Consider the following 22,200-nt stretch of genomic DNA (forward strand, 5'->3'; position numbering starts at 1 on the left):
TGTTTCAGGTGCCGTGCCGTGCTATTTTCCAGCCCCCCATAGGGTTTTATATGTAGGCCAGTGCTTCTCAATTCCAGCCCTCAGCGCCCCCCCCCCCCTGCTCTGCATGTTTTAGATGTGCCTCTATTCCAGAACAGCTGATGCAAATGATTGCATGACCATCAAGTACTGCAGAAGCCTGTTAATTCCCCCAAATATTCAATTCAGGTGTGTGGCAGAAAGGAAACCCTGCTATTCCGCACAAAGGGAGATATTATATTAGATAGGTACTAGATACTATTATTAGATTTCCCCATAACTTTCTCCTTGACCTGTCTGCTGTGTTCCTTGGTCTTCATGATGCCGTTTGTTATCTAATGTTTTCCAACAGACTTCTGATCCCTTTACTGAACAGCTATTGTTATACTGAGGTTGAATTGGACACATGTTGACTCTGTTTACTGATTAGGGGACATTTGAAAAGCAATTTGCTGCCCTGGATTTGACTTAAGGGTATCAGAGTAAAGGGGGATTGGGACAAATGTATCACACATAAAAAAAAAAGTATTGAGAAGGTTAATGTTGACACTTTCTGTATCTCCATGCAGGAACTGAAACAACACAAACCGTAGCTGCTGATGTCTCCTCCTACACCATAGATGGCCTTCGGCCTAACTCGGCTTACACTGTGCAGGTTTCTGCCCTCGTTGGCGCTCGAGAAGGAAGTCCAGCTGTCCTCAGCGTTAGAACAGGTATCTCGTTTGTTTTCTTCTTAGCTACTGTTGCTGTTTTTAGCAATGCCCCTGCTGAAAGTGTGGGAGGAGGGGGGGAAAGGGAACAAAGTTTGAAATGTTTCTGTCCTGACAGAATCCGATCAGTCGGTTGTGGGAACTGTGACGTCGCTTAAAGTCCAGGAAGCCCGAGGGGAAGCGGTGCGGGTCTCCTGGGTTGGTGTGCAGGGAGCAACAGCTTATCGCATCATTTGGAGGAGAGTCGACGGTGAGCTAGTTTGTGTTTATCCGTGTGTTTTCTGTTGTGCTGCTATGTTCCCGTCTGCCTCGCTGATCTGCTGCAGAAGTCAGAGATCTTTCTGCCTCTTTCTGCAATAAGATCCTTGTTCGATCTCAGCTCAGACCGACGACCTATCCGTGTTTAACTTAAACACTTCAACCAAACTGTTTCAATACTTTTGTCTTCAACTTTAGATTCCCACAGCTCATTGCATCCATGTTGGTGTGATTTCTAGTACACCCTTCTTAATGAAACCAATTCCAATTCATGGAAATGCGAATAAAAATCTGACTGTCATGCAAAGAAGGTCTTCTTTCTGCTGCTGTAGGTGGGGAAGAGCGGAGCCAGCTGGTGGGCCGGGATGTGAGTTCCATGGATCTGGACCAGCTCGATCCTGGAGTTCAGTACGAGGTTCAGGTCATCGCTTTAGTTGAAAACAGGGAAGGGTCGCCCGTTTCCGTCAGAATCACCACACGTGAGCCCAGCATTTTACTGTCGGATACGTCGTACGGTGAAACATGTCGGGGTTGGGTTGTGATCTTGTGTGTTCTCCATTTGCACAGCTGGTTATGTCACCCCACCCCCCACACTACCAACCACAACTATACGAGCGACCGAGGCTAACGCGGATTCTGTGCGGCTGAGCTGGGCTCTCCTTAAGGGCGCCACAGGATATATTCTTCGCTGGAAAGAGGAGACAGGTAAAGAAAAGGAAGTCACGATTTAAATTGTACAGCCGAACTCTGTCAATAACCGTTTCGTCATTTTAAATATAAATATTCGTCAGATGTCGGCCGGGGCCTGTCCGTCACGCTGCCTCCGTCGTCCAGCTCGTACCTGGTGACCGGGCTGCGTTTGGGCCGCCGGTACAGATTCACCATCCAGCCCACCTTCGCAGGCGGAGTTTCACCTGAGACTTTTGTAGATGAACGCACCGGTAATGCACCGTCATCACGTTAAAAAGCCTCAAAAGCAGGAGACATTTGGCCATTGTTGCGAACCGTTTCCTCTGCAGTGTGTCTGGGTGGACGCCTTGACTTGGTGTTTCTTGTGCCTGCGTCCACCGATCGGTCTGACCTGGTGAGACCTCTGCGGGACATTGTCACCAGTGCAGCAGGGTCGCTCGCAGCTATTGGGCCCCAAGACTCGCAGGTACATTTCACTCTCAAAAGAGAAGAAAAGTAGGTTAAAATGCTGATAGACTTTATTTATTTATTTTTTTTAAATTTGACAATAATCTGGTTTTTTGTAGGTTGGGGTGGTCGTGTACAGCTTTAGACCCAAAATCTGGTTCCTGCTCAATCGTCATTCAAGATTCGACACGCTGCTCCAAGAGATCCAGTCTACACCCTTTGATGAAAGCCCAGGGAATAACATTGGTCTGTTTTTTTTTTTTTTTAAAGAATCATCTGTTTTAAGCAGCTGATATTGTGTGGCGGTGTGCAGTGGCGACATTAACTGTGTTACTCTTCAGGTGAGGCGGTGACGTTCACTCGACAGTACCTGCTGACCCCCTCAGCTGGACGGAGACCCAGGGTGCCCGGGGTGGTCGTGATCATTGCTGACAGAAAGTCTGTGGACAACCTGACCCTCGCAGCCAGCGGTCTGAGAGATGCAGGTGTGAGCGACTGAAACCGTGAACATGTGATGTGTGACGCCGACATCACTCTGGTTAGATGAAATCACTGCTAAGCATTTGGATAATTTAATCCCTTTCCTGAATCAAATCCATTTTTTCAGTTGTGTCCTTCATAATCCATAAGAATTAAAACAAACGTTATGCAAACCTTTAAATATAAAAAGTCAGAGTTATAAATATCAAATCAAATCAAATTTATTTGCATGGCACCTTTCAGCAACAAGGCATTTCAAAGTGCTTTACATCGTAAAAGCACACAAATACAAAATCATAGAAACGGTCAACAATTGAAGCGTTACATTTTGCCGTTGTTAGACATCAGATTGTTGAATAACGTTTCATTGATTATGTTTCAAAACCAATTCCACTCACGGTTTTTGAGTCTAGATTTAAAGGCACTCAGTGTTTCGGCTGTTTTTCAGTTTTCTGGAGGATTGTTCCAGAATATAACAAACTTCATTATAAAAAAAGTCTTTCAGAGAATCAGTCTTTCTAAAGTATCCATGCCCCTTAAACTTTTGAATATTTTAAACCTCTGTGTGTGTTTTTTTTTGGGATTTTGTAACAAAGTAATGCAAATTGATGGAAAAAATACCAACAATCCTTTTTACAAATACAAATCTGAAATGTGTGGCATGCACTTGTATTCACCCACATTTAATCAGATACTCACATTTAAACTCCAGTGAAACAAATCTAGGCTTAAGCTGTTCCATAAAAACGAAAGTAATAAACATCTCAAGTGGTCTGAAAACAAACCCACGTATCATTTTTCTTCCACTTAATAGTCATGCGACACTTGGGTTGTTCTGGAAGATAAATTACCAATAAAAAACATTGAAGTTTGTGGTAAAAAGAGACTAGATCTGAGAGACACTGTAGAAATTATTTATCTTTTTTTTCTGATTTCAGTGACATACATTTTTATTTTCTTTTTGACTTCCAAATAATCCAGGTCCGTGGTCTTTTAGAGCTACTTTGTGGATTCTTTATTTTAGGTTGCCTAAAATAACTCTCCGAAATGTGTCATCATGTTTCTGTGACATGTGGGCGCTGCGTGATCTTTCAGGCTACATAATGTGTAATAAACAGGGAAGCTGATTTTTCACAAATTTCCCTGAGATGTAAAAAAAATAAAAAAATAAATAAAAAAAATCTCAGTGTGAAAAATATCTGCTCCTCTCTTATCTATGTTGCAGAAATGCTTCACTTGACATGAATCTTCACATATGTGTTTGCATGCAAGGTGTGACCGTGCTAGCTGTGGGAATAGGCCAAGCCGACACGGAGGAGCTGCGGCGGGCTGTGACGGACCGAAGCCCACAGAACATCCTGTACGCCGGTAACGCAGAACGACTCAACACTCTGCACCCTGATCTGGCCGACTTGCTTTGTGGAATTGCCAGAATCCCAGAGGTGAGTCTGTTGATTCGCAGGCCACGTTGGTTTTGGAAAAAAAAAAAGCTTGAAATTCTCTTTGGAATTTGTTAGCGAGTAATGGTGGAGACAGATCGATGGATAGGGGCTTTGTCTGTGGTAATGCAAGTGATTCTCTTGACTGTCGTGTTTTAAAAAAAATAATAATAATAAAACTGAACCCTCTATAGTCCTCTCTTAATATTTTGAGAAACAGATCACCACTTTTAATCCTGAATACAGGAGGGTTAAATTTCCTCTGTGTGACTGGACTTATCTTGATGGAGACAGTAGTAGCTAGTAGCTCCCGCCGGACCACTGGAGGTGGAGAAACAGCATGAGAAATATTTCTAAACTCACTTAGTGTCACTTAGTTTCAAATTGAGCATTGTTTAGCCCACCTGAGTATTGTTGCTGACCATGTCCATCCCTTTATCACCATGGTATACATATCTTCTTATGGCTGCATGTAACGCACCAGGTCATAAAGCTTAAAACATTTCAAACTAGTTTCTTGAAAAATGGCAGCGAGTTTATTGGCCACCATGGATCTTTTATCATTTTCCTCAAATTTTAGAGGAATGTTTCTGATACCTTGCTGAATCGGTGCCATCAGTGCCAAACTTGTTCTAGCTTGATTTAACTCATAAAGTGAGCAGCAAGAGGAGCATATTGGCACCTTTCAGTGTCCAACAATGAGCCTGAGAGCTACATTGGGTAGAGAGAGATGTCTGGATTTAAATCTGGTCCTGATTCAACCTGATCTCAGTTAAATGAAAGTCAGTGGATCATTTGATGAATATTTCATTCCACCTAAAGGTTTCCTTTGATTTGTTCAGGTCACTCCAGGTAAAGAGCAGTGTACCGTACAGTGTCCTCGGGTAAGTCGGTTTTACGCCATCCAGGATAAATGAAACTTACTGATGCCTTTTTCCTTATTATGGATTTTATTCATTTATGCCTTTTAGGGTGAGAAGGGAGATCGTGGCGAGACGGTAAACATTTACAGTTTCTTTCTCCTTTTAACATCTTTCAAACAGAAATTAGAAAGTTGTGCTATTAATGAAATGACATTTATTAGGTTTTAGCCAGTTTTTGAGTGTCGTTTGCGACTTTTTGTGTCTGCAAAAAAATAATCATCAGTAAATGTTAAGGTGCCTCTTTCTGCTTTGTGCCACAGGGTGCAAGAGGCAGAGATGGTGCAGATGGACGCAAGGGCGAGCCTGTGAGTCAGACAGATCAGCCATTTTGACAATCCGTTGTGGAATAACGTACAGTGTTATATTTTAAGCTAACATGCTGTGTGTCCCCTAATGTCACGATGCAGGGCCGTGATGGTTTGCCTGGGAGGGAAGGTCCGAGAGGTCCTGAAGGACGTCCAGGAACACCAGGACAAACGAGCCCTATTGACCCTTCTCAGCGGATAAAAGGGGAGAAGGGGGAGAGGGTGAGTGCAGCTGAGTTCATGCCAACATGATCAAAAGAAAACTGTCAAAGAAACATTTATATATTTTCATCTTTTAGGGCTTTCCGGGAGTGGATGGAAATCCAGGATTTCCAGGAAGACCAGGAGCTCCTGGAAATGCAGGTGTTCCGGTGAGTAGAGCTACTGGAACCCATTGATTGATATTTTTGTTGTTGTTGTTGTTGTTGTTGGTTTTAGTTTAACAATAAAAACAACTTTTTGTCGACCCTTAGGGCTCCCAAGGTCTCCCCGGGGTCAGAGGAAGCCCAGTGAGTAACACACTGACCCTCGAGCTACCAGGTGTATGTCAAAACTCAGCCCTGTATTGTTGTCCTGTTTTAGGGTGAACCAGGAGGACAAGGCACGCCGGGGTCAAAGGGTGATAAAGGGGAAAGGGTGAGCTCAAACCTTATTTCAAATTTCACAAAGAAAAACGTTCCTTCGGTACAAACGAAAGCCGAGACCAAAGTGATGCGTGAGGTGTTTTATACGTTCTATGGTTTGGTGATGTTTCAGGGTGAGCCGGGTTCCTCTGTGCCTGGTGGGGGTCTTCCAGGGAGGAAGGGAGAGCCGGGCGTCCCAGGAATACCAGTAAGAACCTATAGAGTTGCGAAATTGAGATAAAAATGGAAACCCCCCCCCCCCACAAAATTCACATTTTTTACTGTATTTTGTGTAGTAAATGAAAAGTTCCACATTTAAAACATTAATCTTTTATTGATAACATCATGTCTGATTTCTATGGAGGGGTGGAGAAAGACTCCTGAAGGTGTCACAGATCTCTTTAGGGGAACCCAGTAATTTTCTGGATCTCATGTGAAGGGTAATCCGGGTCGGCCAGGTGGCGACGGAGCCAAGGGAGACCCCGGAGTTCCAGGCCGATCAGGTCAGGACGGTCGCCCAGGAATCCCAGGAACGCCGGGACTTTCCATTAAGGTTTGGCTCTTCCACAGCTTCTCTGCAAATTGATTAATTATAATTGATTTACCAGGGCAAAAGGGGAATGAATACAAATGCCTGCCACACTTTTCAGATTCCCTAAATGATGTTTCATTCTCCTTTTGTGCCACAACAACCACTAAGTTCTTTACTTTGACCTGTCACATAAAATCCCAATGGAATAGACTGAAATCTGTCACTGCCACATGTCAAAATGTAGATGAAGCTGAAAGGGTACTAATACATTTTCAAGGTCCTGCTTGGTAATTAACATGACTGAAAAATAACAAATCGGAGAGCCACACGTTGGTTCTTTAGTCCTCTTTGAGTTAGATTATTGTTAGTAAAGCAGAGCTGCTGTGTTCAGAATAACTCACATGGTGGTAGCACTGAGTTACATGCAAACATTTTTTTTTTCTTTTCTTGCCAGTAAAATGAATAATAAATATACTAATAATATGATCTTGGGATATATTTTACTCTTAGTTACGTGTAGATCGGAATCATTGGCTGTTGCCACTTTTATGTAACGGATATGATTGAGTCCATGCATTGAGTACACTCCAGTCCATAGGATTCCTGCAGCACCTTATTATGCTTTTCACAATGCAGCGTGCATTATTTTATCACAACAGGAGCCAGGCTGCCACAGACGTTGATTTTTTTGTTGCTCCTGTCGAACAATGCTGCCAGATTAGAAGTAGAAGATGCCATTTATACCAGCTAGATCTCTCTGATGCAGGATAAAATAATTGCTGCTTAATTATTGCAGCAATGATCATTAGTAATCTCACGCTGGGCTTTGCTTGCAGACTCTCTGTCTACACCGATGAAGATTAATTCCTCTTCTTCTCACTGAAAACTGAAAGCTTAAATGATGGCTTGTTCTACTTTCTAACGAATTCATCAAATAATTATCATATCCACTCATGGAGCTTTGATTATCAGTTTTCTGTTTATCAGTTGATTATTAGGTAAAAAAAAACAACAACAAAAAAACCAGATGAATAAAGCAAAGTACGTTTCCAGATACAACAGAACTCTGCTATTCATTGTGCTCGGTCTCAGTGTACATCACAAAGTTTGACAGGATTTGATCCTGATTTTCACAAGGTTTTATTACGTTCTTTAAATTTAGACCCAAGTAATATTTTTGCTTCACTACACAGGAAACTGTGTAAATACAATTCAATGCATTTATCATTGAAAAATCATTCCTTTTTTCCCACTAGTTTATTTTTTCTAAAAAAGTAATACCCCACATATCCCATTTATGTTTAATTGGTTAGTGAAACAGGAGAGTTTATTTTAGCAAAATAATATCTCTATTTTGCTGGTTTAAAAATGATCCTCTCTTATCTGTTACACAGTAATTGTACAGTTTCTTTTTTTTTTTGTCTTTGCTTACTAAGCTTTTTTTTCTCAAATATTTCTGACTTTGTTTCATTTTATCTCCCTCAGGGAGATAAGGGCAGCCAAGGAGAGAGGGTGAGTCATGCCATATTGAACATGTTCTCTGAGTGCAGACATTTCCCGAGGAGCCAAAGAGCGTAAAAGATCCTCGGCTCTTATCTCTCTTTGCTGACAGGGACCTCCGGGAGTGGGTAGCGGTGTGGCCGTGAAGGGTGAAAAGGGCTCCCCCGTAAGCATCGTCAGTCACTCGTAATGTGCTGACACGTTAGTTTTGCAGGTGAAGCTCTGTGCGCATCTCGTGTACTTTGCATTTTCTAATTGCTTTGACATCCTCAGGGCATCCCGGGAACGCCTGGCGGCCCGGGCCCGAGGGGGCCGGCAGGGCCTCAGGGCAGCAGAGGAGAAAAGGTATCTGCAGGCTTGATTTGGTGATCTAACTGTGAACAGAGCAGAGCGATTGTTTTAATGAGAACGGGTCATCTGTGGTCATCAGGGCGAAGACGGTGCCGGTCTACCTGGACCTCCAGGAAAGCAAGGAGAGACCGGGGATAGGGTGAGTCTGATTGAAAAAGATTTCTGATTGGCCGGTGAGATTTAAATGGCTGCCTCAAAGAAGCATAGCTTAACTTTGAATTAGATGTACGGTGCAAAGTGTATTACCAATGTTTTCCTCACGTGGATTCGGTGCAATATAATCCTGATTCACTAACCAGTGGCTCCACCTGTAGGATAAATGGCAACAGACTTTGCAGAAATTTCACAAAATGCTGTTAAAATACAGCAGTGGATACTTAATCAATTGCTCTGGTAATTGATGAAGTATCCATAATTATTTTTTTTAGCAGTTCTAAAAAATAATTATGGCATGTGATTTTGTTTTTGTCCAGATGAGTGTCTTTTTTGTTTTGTTTTGGTTTTTTGTACACCTGAAGATAATGCATGATGTTCAACCATGCAATCTTTTAGAATTAGTTTGAATGTGCTTCGCCTGAACAACCCTGTGCCCTGGATGAAAAACACCACGGCGCAACATTTTTAGCTTATGCATATTTCCGATAATTTCCAGGGTCCCCGCGGGCCTGCAGGTGAGATCGGCAGCAAGGTAAGACGCATGCGATTAAAACAAAATATTTCTGTAACAAGATGGAAGAGGAACGACCGACCTCTGTCCCACCAGGGAGACCGAGGACAGCCGGGCGAGCCTGGGACACGAGGAGACAGGGTGAGTCATATGTTAGTCCCTGCGGACATGTCCACACCGGCATGTATGGTACTGTGAATGCTTAAAATCTTCAACTTCTCCTGAAATTGACAGTTGATTGCATCTTGGCGACAGCTTAAGCAGAACAAATTGATGATGTTCTCGCTTCTCTGTGGACTCTGATGTTCCAGTAGGACTTGGACAGCAAAGCCTTGGTGCTTCGTTGATTGTTTCTGAATCTCCCAAGGGATTTGCTTTTATCTTAGAGGGACAGTTTGGGTCAGAAAGTTGACAGCAGACAGTTTGTTGGAGCAGCAGTTTGTCTATAGCTGAGAGGAAAAAGTTAGAGAAACTCATCAGAAAGACCAGCTCTGAGACCAGCTCTGTCCCAGGATGTCCTCTAGTTGGACAATGTCTCCCACCTCAAGCATGAAGCGGCTGCAGAACTGGAGATCTCTGAGAGACCACTGCGTCTCAGGTGCACAAAGTCGCATGATTGCAGATCCTTCCTCTCAGCAGCTATAAGATTTTATAACCATCACTGCTTCCAACAAACCCAACCAGTTGTTTACATCCCTCATGTTTTTTTTTGCACAGTTTTTTATTTTCTTGTCAATTGTGTGTTAAGTTTGCAGTAACGTTAAGCAAAGTTTGTGCACTTCTTAAAATCATCTTATTCAGTTGAACTAAATTATTTCTCATAGGTGTACATGTTTTATATAAATTTCCCCTTATTGTTCAGTCTATTATTGTATTTTTTTTTTTTTGTTTTATTGCTAATTTTATGTCTTTCTACTTCATTTACATTCATTACTGATTTTGTACACCTGAAATTAAATAAGGGATATTTAATTTCATTTCTGTCCCCTTCTCTTCTCTATTTCTATTTCCGTTTTCATTTTTGTCAGTAACCTCAGATATTTTTGAACTTTTGCATCTTCATAGGGGGAGCGAGGGCCTGCTGGGGAGACCGGAGAGAAAGTGAGTAGAGCTGAAGTTGTTGACCGTTGACCTTTATTGATTTAAAGGAAGTTTGCAACGTTTTCAACATAATGCTGTCTTCTTAGGGAGACCCAGGGAAGGCAGGCATCCCAGGATCACCAGGCCTGAGAGTGAGCATTGCTTAAATATTTCATTCCTCGTCTGCATGCTTTCCTTTTTGGTGCTCCTTATGTATATGGAGCGTCTAAACTTATTGTTTTAATTTAACCAAAGGGTTTACCAGGCCCAAGTGGACCAGCAGGAGAAAAGGTGAGACTGAGAGTCTATTAGGATCAGCGATGCATGAAGCTGCAGGTCACATCTGCGTGTCGCATCTTTCATAATCTGATTGGATGGACTTTCAAGACACGATGTCTGTTTCCAGGGGAATGAAGGAGCACGAGGGGAGCCGGGCAGGAGTGTGAGTGTTTAGATCTGATACCTGCAAGTATTGACTGAAGGTCTCTGACAGTGAAATGGAGACACTCTGCTCTCTTTTTAATCATTCAGACGGCAGGTTTACCAGGGAAGAAAGGAGAACAGGTTAGAGATAAAACGTGTCTGAATAAAAAAAAAAAAAAAAAAAAACTATTATCAGCTCAAACAGACATTTTATGTTCTTGGTTCTTTGCTTGATTTTTTTCCAAAGGGTGAAAGAGGTCTGCCTGGATCTGAAGGCCTGAGAGGGGAGAAAGGTGAACCGGGGCAAAGAGGAGAGAAAGTGAGCGTCCACACGAGGAATCACATGTTGGAGAAATCACGTTTATCAAATCAACATGACTCTCTGTTGCTCCATCAGGGTTCTCCAGGTACTGGAGGGTCTGGTGTTCTTGGACCTAAAGGAGAGCCAGGAGAGCGAGTAGGTTTATTATAATTTAGTCCTCACAAAGGGCACGCCTTATTTGTGAAACAATCTTTTGAGCCGTGTCCACTAAAACTCCTCCAGTTTGGTGTGGATTAAACATGTGGTCTTTCCTCAGGGACTTGCAGGTCTTAATGGACGACCAGGAGCCAAGGTCTGTGGCCCTTATTGGCTTTTTCTTCAAATTTTCAGCAGCTTAATTGCTAAGTTGACCTTTTTCACTGTTATTTAGGGAGACCCAGGAGAAGCAGGCGAGAGGGGAGAGAACGGACGTCCAGGAATCCCAGGAAAACCCGGCTTGCCTGGAAAACAGGTCCGAATCGAAGGAAAAATTCAATCTTTAAAAGCAAAATAAGAAGAGCTTCAGACAACATTTAAAAACAGTCAGATATGGAGGACGAACGGTGCTGCTGGCCTCAAGAGTTTGTGTAATAATTAAACAAAAGAGTAAAAAATAGCAATGTTTCCCATGCAGTAATGAGGTTTGTAGATGTGTTCAAATCCATAAAGTCTCTCCAAAAATGTTTCTTAATAACAGACTTGATAAGTATATAGATATTTTAAAATTCACAGTTTAAAAGTGCTGCTTTTAAACTGTGAATTTGATGCGCTGCAGAACATCAGATTTATTGCTGACAAAACGATGTCGCTCACCTGCTGAAGAGCGAATATAAACATCCCCAATCTGCCACTGAAAGGACCTGACGTCCAAAAAATCCAGAGTGGAGAGCATCCGCCCTGCTACTGCTGTGGAGCATTTTTTTTTGTTTTTGTTTTTTTAAGTGAGGTTGTAGATTTATGCCTGAGGCTTTTGCCCTAGAAGACGCATTTGTCTTAATTTCCCGTCATTCTAGTCTCTTGTATGAGACTGCAAGCCGCTCTAATGGAGCCGCAGATCAGCCATTCAGATACAATGACTGTTGCATACATATTAGTGTAACCGTTGTTTTTCAGATGACCTTTGACTTCAGTCACTTCTCTGTTGATTGAAATTACATGTGAGTTTATATCAGCTTGAGCATGCTGGGAATAATTTTTTTACAATTAATAATGAAAATAATCTGTCCAGCGGTCCAGGCAGGCTAATCTTTCAGAACTAAAAAGCTGTTTTAGTGTTTGTGTGAGCTCTACCAGACATATTTTACTCACCCACTGTTTTTTTCACTGTCTACTCATTTTATTTAATCAAAAACAGCCAAAAAAAAAAAAAGAGTTGGCTATAAATATCACATATTTTAATGTTTCAGTCTCAGTTGGTTTTGATTTCATATTTTTTTGCTAACTCTGTCTTTTTTGGGGTGGTTTTTGTTAAGCGCTGCATCCGCCACTTTATTCGATTCACTGATTTTTGCTGTTATTCTTTTACTATTAGTTCTGTGACACTTTGTCTTATTCCTTCATAGTAGATACATTTCGCAGCATATTCGCTGTGATGCTAAGCTCTTCCCTCTTGTTTCTAACATGCATCCCTTTCTAATGATGGCAGTTTAGAGGTAAAGAAAAAAAAAGCCTCTTTTTTGGTGTAAAACTCTCATTGTATGTTACCTGCCACTTCTTTATCATTTTATTTTACTATTTCCAAATTCTAGGGAGAAAAAGGTGACAAAGGTGACGAAGGCACACCCGTAAGTGGCTCTGGTTCCGTTTAATGTGTCATTTAACATGAACTTTAATCATCATTCTGACTTGATGATTAGGAGCCAAATGTGATCATGATAATTTCATCCGTTTTCTCCTGCAGGGAGAATCTGGACTTCCAGGAAAACCAGGAGAAAGAGGTTTGCGGGTAGGAGATTTTCTTCTGGTTAATTTGCCACATTAGCTGCCACCTCACATCGAGTCCAGGTAACAGACATCGTTACTGAATGCTCGTTCAGGGACTGCCGGGTCAGGCGGGGCGGCCAGGAGAGAAAGGAGACCTGGGAGATCCGGGAGAGCAGGGGAGAAATGTGAGAGACTCTTTTATGTTTAATCGCACAGACAGCTTTTCGATGCGCTCTTGTGCTATTCCGGAGAGCACGTAAGAGAGCATACCGCCAGGAAGGTCGTCTGCTCATTGCCTTTATCGATCTGGGTTCGATTACAGGGCAGCCCTGGACCCGCTGGCCCGAGAGGAGAGAAAGGAGAGCTGGTATGCCGTCTCCTTTCATATTGAAATCGACTCGTGTACCTTCAGATGTGAACTCAGCAGATTCACACGCTTTCTTCTCTTTAAGGGACCTCAAGGGCCTGCAGGACCACCGGGGAAAGTGGTGAGTTTCTCACTTAGCGTTTTTTTTTTCTTTTTTTTCTGTTTGGACAAAAATGCCGATGCGTTGAAAAAGCCGAGCTTAACGCGATACCTCATGCTTGTCTGTCAACAGGCTGACATCCAGGGTCAGCTGAGAGGAGAGCGAGGGGAGAAGGTCTGTGCTCGTACTGTGTGTTCTGGTTTCAGTGCATAAAAAAATAAAAATAAAAATAAAAAAATGCAGGAACATTTTACTTTGAAATTGCAGGTTTCGACCCGGAGCTTTGCAAATGTACTCGTACCTCACAACATGAAAGTCACAGCAAGAAATGTCAATGTCTTTTTATGTGATGGATCAACATAAAGTAGAGGAATATTGTGAAATTGAAGGAAATATACTAATAGATGCATTTAATAAAACAAAAAAAACCCCAAGTGTGGTCTGCATTTCTGTCAGTTCCCTTTACTTTGGTACCACTAAATAAAATCCATTGCGACCAAAAGTCTCAAAAACGGTACGGCACAACTGCAAACCTACCGAGTCCATCAAAACTAACAGGTTTGGCAAGGAGAGCATTATTCTTCTGGGAGCTGAGCGTAACTGCCTGCCACACTTTAGAGATTTTTACTCATAAAACATTTTGAAAACCGAGCGTTGTGTGTTCCCTGCACTTCATAATCATGCACTGCGTATGCTGGCCTGTCATATAAAATCTCAACTAACCGCATTCACATTTGTGACTTCAACTATTACAAGTCACTTTGTTTTGAAAACAGCAGTAGCACTCACTAGAGGTCTTACATTATCGTGACCCCAGGGTGACGCCGGTGACCCCGGAGAGCACGGCGGCAAAGGTCAGAAAGGGGAAGCGGGGACTCCTGGAGCTCCAGGCCTGCGAGTGAGTTTGGTGTTTTAAATGCTCTAATGGCTGCTGATTTTCCACTCTGCTCTAAATGCACCCGCATGCACATCCACTCCTTTCTGTGTGGATTTGCTGTGCATGACTGATCATTGACCGTGACTTCTTCTTCTTCTTCTGTCCATCTGTCCATGAAGGGTCCTGAGGGACCGAGGGGGCCGGCAGGGATAAAAGTGAGTTTGTTCCATGCTTCAGTCATCATAACTGGTAGAAATGTTCGTCTCATTTTCAAATATAATGAAATGAATTTCCCTACGAATGTTTGCAGGGTGACACAGGAGAAAGAGGATCGCCCGGAGAGAAGGTTTGCAATCGATAAGTGTGACGAAGTTTGGCTTAATCAAGACTGAATCCAACAATTATTCACTTTTTATCTGAGTCTTGAGGTTTTTGTCTGAGTCTTGACTCAGCAGCAAATCATAACGCCTTGTTATTTCTTTCTTTATGTACCACTACAGAAAACACTGCTTAGTGCTTCTGACTGTTTCTCTTCTTGTGACAGGGAGACAGAGGAGCGTCTGGCTTAGATGGGCGTCCTGGTCTGGATGGTAAACCAGGCTCTCCGGGACCACCCGGATCAAGGGTAACCCAGTTCCTCACATATTTGACCAAACTCTAAAAATCATTGCAATGAAAGTTGCTGTATTACAGGTGAAAGCAGGTATTCCCATGCAGTGTATCACAAATGCACTGCATTTCTTACTGTGTGACATTAAAGCAGACTAAACCTTTCCTGTCTAGGGTTGGCATGAAACGTACTCTTTGCTAAAAGCCAAAAATAATCTTAGAAATCTCTTTAGAGAATATTTTATTGCTTTCTTCAAAGGCAGAGGTTTATGTGACATTAGTTTTCTTTTAAGAAAATCTCAAAAGCCCGGTAGACTTATGTCATGGCTGTGTAAAATTGCCATGGGTAAATCAACAGCATTTGAGTTGAATGGATGTATTTTAAGGCGACACCTTAAACACAGCCGCTTCCTCGTGTGATGTAGCAACCAACCAAATCAACCAAGAGCGGTAGAGCGGCTAAAGTCTGGTTCATCCTGTGAGCAGATGCACACTTAAGTATAAACATAATTTTAATATTTACTAATCTTTCCTTTCAGATCCAAAGTGTGTTTTTGTCTGGCATTTGCTAACTGACTCCTACAATAAAAGCAGGAGACTTTGTACAGCTGCTGGCTGAAGCCAGTAAGAATGCATCACAGTGAGTCCTGTTCTGGACTGAAAGGCCAATCAGTGAAGCAGAAGACATTATTCAAAAAGAAAACTAAAAAGCTACAGTATGATATGCGAATGCACACAAGGACAAACGCCAAGACATGTCCGGTGGTTAGGAGTTGGTCATCATGAGCGTTGTTTAATTTAGATGATGATAAATGAAGATGGTAGGTCTGAGAACACTATGATCCCATGTGGCAGCATCGTGTTATTAGCACGTTTTACTGCAGGAAGGAGCAGTAGACTTCACAAAATAGATACAATGAGAAACTCTTGAGTGAATATTGACGCAACATCTCAAGACATCATCCTGGAAGTACATTTTTTGTGGACAACGACCCCAATAATGCTGCCAAATTAGTTTTCCAGTGGGACACTGTAAAATATTAGGGCTTTTCTACTTCCCATAGAAAAAAACAAAAAAGACCTGAAAAAGTGTGTGAGCAAGTCGTTTTATAAACCTGACTCAGTTAAGCTAGCTTTGTTTGGAGAAATGGGACAAGATGGTGGAAGGAAGTACAAAAAGTTTGACCCGAGCCATCCAGTTTAGAGGCAAATCTACCCAGTTCTAAGAAAATGTGTGAAAGCTTCTGAATTGAAATAAAGCACACACACATATATATATATATATATATATATATATATATATATATATATATATATATATATATATATATATATATATATATAATCACTTAATTGAGGTATATAGAAAATAGAATTTTTTTTTCATCATAAGAAAACTAAAACAGAACAAAAATGATTCTGATTTAATATTAGATATTATAAAATATGTATTTTTGATACGGTGTATTTTAATATCTGTTTCCACTACAGGGTGATCCTGGGAAGCAAGGCGACGCTGGAAGAGACGTAAGCTCCCCTTTTCTATTCAAAGTTACATTTCTTATTACTAAAAAAAGAAATTCAAGTATTTTGTTTTTCTTCTTATAGTTTTGTTAGCATACATTCCCCTGCTTGTTGCACTGGAGTCAAAGTGTCTGTGAACTTGAGGCGTTCGTACAGCAGATGGCGCTGTGTAGATGTTGAAATTCCTGCTTCTGCTCCTGTGGCTTGTTGCATAAGCTAACAGTGGAGAAACATGTCTCCAGGCCAGGCCAGTTTCACAGGAGACCGTTATGTAATATTGACAGTAATAATGGTTCCGAGGGTTCTGAACTGCTTCAAGCATTCGGTTTAATAAAACCGACTCCTGCTTTTATGGGTGGACACACTGTACCTCTGCAGCTGCTGATGTATGCTATGATCAAACTATGTGCATATTTTTATTTTTTTTCCCGATTTGATCTGTTCTTGTAGGGATTACCGGGATTAAGAGGAGAGCAAGGTGCCCCTGGTCCTGTTGGTCCTCCAGGAAATCCAGGAATACCCGTCAGTGCTCACTGTCTTACTCACGTGTTCGTTTCACATTATGTCTCTAAACTACTCTGTCATAACCGAGTCATTTTGTGATGTAGGGTAAAGCAGGTGAAGATGGAAAACCTGGTCCTGTGGGCAAAATGGTAACTCTTCATATTCTGGATGTGTTGTTACCAGCTTTTGATTTACTCAGATGAGATGCATTTGATGCTTTTGGTTAGCAATGTGATATTGACTTTGTTTATTAAGAGTAAAAAATATTATGAATTATGTGCATACTTTCCCCTTTCCGTTATTCTCTCACTAATGGGCTAAATGTACTGATCTATTTCTCTGTGGAGGATCAAAAGCTGTGCAGATATGTATTATAAAGTCTGCTGCATAATGACTGCCTTTAGTGAGCAACTGGAACAGCAGAGCTGAGAGCCCCAGGAGCAGACTGGCCATAATTCAGAATGTAATGCATTTTTTTTTATACATACACAGGGAGAGGATGGAGTGCCAGGTGAAGACGGGAGAAAGGTCTGTGGCTGTTTGTGAATTTATATCATCTGACACCGGGAGGTTAAAATGTATGAGTGCATGATTATGCATATGAGTGTTTACCATCTCAGCTCAGTGGAAGACATTTAGACTGAACTAGCAACATGATATTGCAAAGCAGCCTATCGGCTATAAAAATATGTTCTGATTTTAGGTGTTTGATGATGTTTGTGCAACACTTTTAAACTAAAACAAGCAAATGCTTTAGAGTGCATTTCAAAGAGATTCAGACCTTGAACCTTTTTTTCAAAATCAATTTTGTTGTTAAAATTTGTGATATGTACAAGAACATACAGAGGACTGAGATTACTCTATGCACATCCGCGGTCCAGTGAGCATCTAAATAAACATTAAACATTAAATGGATCATAACACTAAACTCATTTATAAAAACTAAGTGGACTAAAGTGTGTGCATAAAGGTGCTCAAAGGTTTTTTTCTTTTTAGCACATTACAACCACAAAAAAGTGTCAAATTGGGATTTGTTTGATTGAAAAAAAAAACAGAAAATACTGCAGAATTTCGAAGGGGGTTGGAAATTATGCATGTTTATCAAAGTTATTTATAAAAAAAAATAATAATCTGAAAGCGTGATGTGAATGCATTTGGACTGCTTTTAGAAGCCACTACTGAATGTCCTCATCAGCATGTCAGCCTGCCAGTGTTGCATTCATTCACACTCCTTTGATTCAGGCGAGTTAGAGGAGGTGTGCATCTAAAAGTTGCAGGATGATCTTGAGGAACGGACCTGGGCACATCTGCAGTGCATCAGCTGCAGATGTCAAACATGGTGGTGGTATCTTTGTTGGTGGGCCGCTTTCCTGGTGTGATGGTTCATTTTCCAGCCAGAGAATAACTCTAAACATAGCCAGAGCTACAGTGGGGACTGGTTTAGATCGAAACAAATACATGTCACAATGGAAATGTTCGGATTCAAACCCACATCTCATTAAGATTCTCTGGAAAAACTTGGAACATTTCTGTTCCCAGAAACTCTCCTTCCAGTCTGACTGGCTGAGATCGGAACAAAAATGTGGGGGGCAATGTGGGGGGTTGAATACAAATGCCACATCATTCGGAATCTTATTTGTAGAGAAAATTGAAAAGAGAAAATTGTTGTTCTTCCACGTAACAATTACCCATTATTCTGTGAAGAAAATCCCATTAGAATGCTTTATGGTTTGTTGATGTAAGGTGGCAAAATGTGAACACATTCCAGACCTATAAATATGTCAGGAGGATAATGTAAAAGCCTGCTAATTGTTGCAGCTTGTGTTTACGCTCAGATTCTCAGGGGTGTGACTCTGCTCTTTCTAATCTGCAGGGCGACAAAGGAGACGCCGGAGCAGCTGGAAGAGATGTCAGTTTGGTTCAACCTTTTTTCATTTATTTATCTTTCACTGCGCATATGATTTAAAGTTTGGTTCCACTCTGCATACATTTTCCACTCTTCCCCTCATGCTTCCTGTTTGTATCACTTCGCTCACCGGCTTTCCTTTTTATTCGTCTGTTTCTCTCTCTAATGGCTCGTTTCTCAGGCGTAGTTTGCTCTGACCCCGACATCACACACTCACCCTCTACTGAATCAATGGGCTCCTTTAGACCCGGCCGTATAGATTCACTATCTTCTAATGATGAAGCTTAGCCTTTAAGGAGGGAGCCACTTCAGAGAGGAATCCAGAGGGGCGCCAAATGTCACGCTGCTGTTTTCATGTGCAAATTCATATTAATTATCTCTTGAACATCAGCGGAGGGGTGGCAGCAGCCACCTGCTTTGATTTTGTAGTTCAGCCGAGTAGGAAGTCACCAGGAGTAGAGTGAGTCACAGTTTTAAGTTCACAAGTTGTTTTCCTTTTTTTTTTTTCAGGGCCGCGATGGGCAGAAAGGGGACCGTGGTCCCGCTGGGCCCTCCGGCCCCTCTGGACCGCAGGGGCCTGTCGGATTACCCGGGCAGGTGATTCTCGTGAAGAGAACTAGAAAATTAGTAGCAGGAAAGTAGCATTTTTGACTAATCTCTGATGTATTTCAGGTTCTTTATGTAAAAGGTGTTGAGGCTGCGCCCATCCCAGGTCCACAGGGGCCTCCAGGAACGCCGGTGAGTTCAGGATTTTAAAATTCCTGAAAAGCAAATTACTTCTCATCCTGAACTTCATCACAGTTTCGTTCTTTTAGGTCCGTAAACTAGAAACTGTATCAATGAGAACCATGCAGCTTAACCAGAAAATACTTCCTCCTGCATTGCTGTGACATCCTGAACTTATCTAAAAGTTATGACCTAACTAGTTTATGCTCATTTCTTTTCTTTTTTTAAAAATAAAATTAAGTTTTAAAAACATGTCATGTGTACATATGTGTGTTGATTGTATGATGCAACATTTTGCTGTGGGTTTCATTTACACCTGCCTCAGTGGAATAACTCATCTTCTTCTTGTTCTCGTTTCCATTCCCCTGTTTTCCAGGGTGTGCCTGGGATTCCAGGAGCGGTGGGAGCCAGAGTAAGAGGCAACAGCTTTTGCCTTTTTGTTGTCAATTAATAAATGCTCTGTCTGGTTTCATGACCTTCACTGTTTGTTTGTTTTTTCCAGGGTGAGCGAGGTCCAGCAGGACCTAAAGGAGATGCTGTAAGTCACAATTGATGCTGATGTCCTAAAAGATTAAAATCAAGGTTTCGTCATTGTTGTGTTGAGCTCTGCACGCCTTGTTTATGCACAGGGAGACCCAGGAGAGGACGGGGCTCCTGGTAAACCTGGGACAGCAGTGGTATGATGACAGGAGATGTCACGATTTCCTTTCTTTGTTTGTATTTATGTATTTATGCTTCTATTATTAATGCGGTGTCTGTGCTCTCTGAAAAGGATGTACAAAGGGCTCTGTCCGGCCTCGGGATACTGGTACGTGGTCTGTCTCTGCTTATTACGTTTCATTTAGGAGACTGTTGTTTTAGAGATAAGGAACTCAAGCTATATCAAAGAGATAAAAGTAAGCAAATTCAGAAAAAAAAAGTTTTTTTTTCTACATGTAGTTGGGGGGGGAAGTAAATTTATGCCATAAAGGATTATCTGTCATTTGTTCAGAATACTACCAGAACTGTGTTGTGACATTTATAAGTGTGTGGTTCAAGGTATTAGGTCAAGGGTTAAGGGTTGGGTGGAGACTATGTCAATAACTGAACCTAGAATTTTGACTTTAGGTTACAGAAAATCAAAATAAACTCATTTTTTTATATAAATACATATTGGCCAAAGAACGACTCAAATGCCTCCTCAAAAGGCCAGAATTAACGATGCTAGTTAATGTATGTAAAATATACATGCTGCTGTCTGACCAGTACTGTTTTAGGAATATGTAACAAAACACAAATTCAGGATTATTAAAGTACTTTTTGAGGAACAGCAGCAACAGGATCATCCTTTCTTTTTCTTTTTTTTTTTTTTACTAATACCTCAAACTCTTATTTAGCCCCCGCTCTTCAAGAAGGCTGCCAAATCCAAAAGATCCCCTCGTCTAATATTCCCAACACCTCTGAAATGTTTGAGAGCTTACACCCCAACATCTCTTAAAATTATAATGAGGCCTTTCATTTCTGAAGCGCCGGCATCAGAATGTGGCATGTAGAGGAGTCAAATGCATTTCTGAAGCTGTGGACATGAATTTCTTCTGACCTCCCTTTACCTGAGGTCAGAAGCATTTCACAGGGACTCGCTGCTGCCGCTGTAACACTCCTGCATTTATCTGGTTCCTTCCCGGCGTGCAGGTATCGGATCTGAAGGTGCTTGTGGACAGGAAGGACACAGTGCTGCCTGCTGCTGTTGAGAAGGGCGACAAAGGAGACAGAGGGGAGCCTGGGTTGAGAGGACCATCTGGAGCAGATGTGAGCGTGACTAAGACTCACTCCGTCACGCGGGCGTTTCGTCTGATGCCTTGTCACTTAATGTGCAATATTAAGACGGTCGATTGGTAAATTTTCCAAGCGTACACCAAGATGAGTGCTACACCTGAGAGGCATCTGAACAAAGATCTTTGATGTCTGCCTTGTTGATCATTTATTTATGGGAGTTTCTTTTTATGAGGCTGTTATATAGGGAGGAGAGTGTAAGTTTAATTACAGCAACTATTTAATAACCTTTATTATCTGCCGGTGGTGCCATTTAAAGCCTTGATTTCTTGCACGTGTTCTAAAAAGTGCTTTGCAATGCTGTTTCTAATGTTTCTATTGTATAAGCACAGATTTTTTTTTTTATTTGTAACTCTCCGATGAGCATGCAGAGATAATGAGGAGTTAAGTGATTTGCACACAAACAGCTGGCAGGGCCGGCGTTTTTCATGTAAATGTATGATTTTATTTAATGAAGGGAGCCAAATAGCCTCTTGTTTCATCCGCACAACAGAGAGCGAGCGGATCAGACGGGAATCAGACGGATTCTGATTTGACCCGAGTTGACTCGACAAGAAACACGCTGCGTGCCGTCAGCGAATCGCAATCTCCTGATTAGCTGCAAGCTCTGCTTTGTTTGTCACTTTCTGTTAATTAGAGCTACCACTGGTAGAGTGCCGGAGTCATTACTGAAACGAGGGGCTGCAGAACTGGGCACGGGAGCGGTCAATAATTATAAAATCTGATTAAGGGCCATTACAATCTTTCTCACGAGAACAAAACAATGCCTGATGTGACATTTTCTGGCACAGGGCAAGATTTTTGGAATATTCTTTTGAAAACTGTGAATCCAATTTGTTCACACATGTGGAGTAAAGGGTTGCACACATCCCAAACTGTGTTTTATGGAACCACAATTAGCTTAGAATCCAGTATCTATGTTGTTGGTTTTTGGTTCCAAGGTGGTTGTGCTAGCTCCCTTTTACTGTAATAATGGCTACACAAATCTCAAACTGTGTTTAAAAATGTCTGCTCATTGCAGAACCATTTAGTTCAGAGTTGATTAGTGTGAAAGTTATTCGTTAGTGTGAAACCGGCCACCGCTGGACTCTGGACTCGCTGCAAT

The 22,200-nt window shown here is 41.7% G+C and overlaps 1 protein-coding gene across 2 annotated transcripts in view; it reads left to right on the forward strand.

The window, feature by feature from the left end:
• The window catches only part of col7a1 (collagen, type VII, alpha 1), a 77,359-nt gene that overhangs the window by 21,350 nt on the left and 33,809 nt on the right, over positions 1-22,200 (forward strand). For both annotated transcript variants that reach the window (XM_015037447.1, XM_015037437.1), the window contains exons 19-73: positions 588-731; positions 847-978; positions 1,319-1,465; positions 1,554-1,691; positions 1,778-1,927; positions 2,006-2,142; positions 2,243-2,369; positions 2,465-2,608; positions 3,876-4,045; positions 4,885-4,926; positions 5,014-5,040; positions 5,226-5,270; positions 5,373-5,492; positions 5,570-5,641; positions 5,744-5,779; positions 5,853-5,906; positions 6,027-6,101; positions 6,333-6,446; positions 7,911-7,937; positions 8,038-8,091; positions 8,199-8,270; positions 8,356-8,415; positions 8,929-8,964; positions 9,040-9,084; positions 10,009-10,044; positions 10,131-10,175; positions 10,279-10,314; positions 10,430-10,465; positions 10,555-10,587; positions 10,694-10,765; positions 10,844-10,903; positions 11,025-11,060; positions 11,139-11,219; positions 12,496-12,531; positions 12,648-12,692; positions 12,784-12,855; positions 12,993-13,037; positions 13,123-13,158; positions 13,270-13,311; positions 13,955-14,035; positions 14,194-14,229; positions 14,325-14,360; positions 14,559-14,639; positions 16,115-16,150; positions 16,598-16,669; positions 16,756-16,800; positions 17,144-17,179; positions 18,525-18,560; positions 19,068-19,154; positions 19,230-19,295; positions 19,660-19,695; positions 19,786-19,821; positions 19,913-19,960; positions 20,056-20,091; positions 20,955-21,071. In XM_015037447.1, coding sequence (XP_014892933.1) covers positions 588-731; positions 847-978; positions 1,319-1,465; positions 1,554-1,691; positions 1,778-1,927; positions 2,006-2,142; positions 2,243-2,369; positions 2,465-2,608; positions 3,876-4,045; positions 4,885-4,926; positions 5,014-5,040; positions 5,226-5,270; positions 5,373-5,492; positions 5,570-5,641; positions 5,744-5,779; positions 5,853-5,906; positions 6,027-6,101; positions 6,333-6,446; positions 7,911-7,937; positions 8,038-8,091; positions 8,199-8,270; positions 8,356-8,415; positions 8,929-8,964; positions 9,040-9,084; positions 10,009-10,044; positions 10,131-10,175; positions 10,279-10,314; positions 10,430-10,465; positions 10,555-10,587; positions 10,694-10,765; positions 10,844-10,903; positions 11,025-11,060; positions 11,139-11,219; positions 12,496-12,531; positions 12,648-12,692; positions 12,784-12,855; positions 12,993-13,037; positions 13,123-13,158; positions 13,270-13,311; positions 13,955-14,035; positions 14,194-14,229; positions 14,325-14,360; positions 14,559-14,639; positions 16,115-16,150; positions 16,598-16,669; positions 16,756-16,800; positions 17,144-17,179; positions 18,525-18,560; positions 19,068-19,154; positions 19,230-19,295; positions 19,660-19,695; positions 19,786-19,821; positions 19,913-19,960; positions 20,056-20,091; positions 20,955-21,071 — 3,764 coding nt within the window. The remainder of the gene's footprint in view (positions 1-587; positions 732-846; positions 979-1,318; positions 1,466-1,553; positions 1,692-1,777; positions 1,928-2,005; positions 2,143-2,242; positions 2,370-2,464; positions 2,609-3,875; positions 4,046-4,884; positions 4,927-5,013; positions 5,041-5,225; positions 5,271-5,372; positions 5,493-5,569; positions 5,642-5,743; positions 5,780-5,852; positions 5,907-6,026; positions 6,102-6,332; positions 6,447-7,910; positions 7,938-8,037; positions 8,092-8,198; positions 8,271-8,355; positions 8,416-8,928; positions 8,965-9,039; positions 9,085-10,008; positions 10,045-10,130; positions 10,176-10,278; positions 10,315-10,429; positions 10,466-10,554; positions 10,588-10,693; positions 10,766-10,843; positions 10,904-11,024; positions 11,061-11,138; positions 11,220-12,495; positions 12,532-12,647; positions 12,693-12,783; positions 12,856-12,992; positions 13,038-13,122; positions 13,159-13,269; positions 13,312-13,954; positions 14,036-14,193; positions 14,230-14,324; positions 14,361-14,558; positions 14,640-16,114; positions 16,151-16,597; positions 16,670-16,755; positions 16,801-17,143; positions 17,180-18,524; positions 18,561-19,067; positions 19,155-19,229; positions 19,296-19,659; positions 19,696-19,785; positions 19,822-19,912; positions 19,961-20,055; positions 20,092-20,954; positions 21,072-22,200) is intronic.

This window comes from Poecilia latipinna, unplaced genomic scaffold, assembly GCF_001443285.1.
Source record: "Poecilia latipinna isolate Pla-1442-1.1 unplaced genomic scaffold, P_latipinna-1.0 Scaffold24, whole genome shotgun sequence".
In the NCBI taxonomy this organism is placed as follows: Eukaryota; Metazoa; Chordata; class Actinopteri; order Cyprinodontiformes; family Poeciliidae; genus Poecilia; species Poecilia latipinna.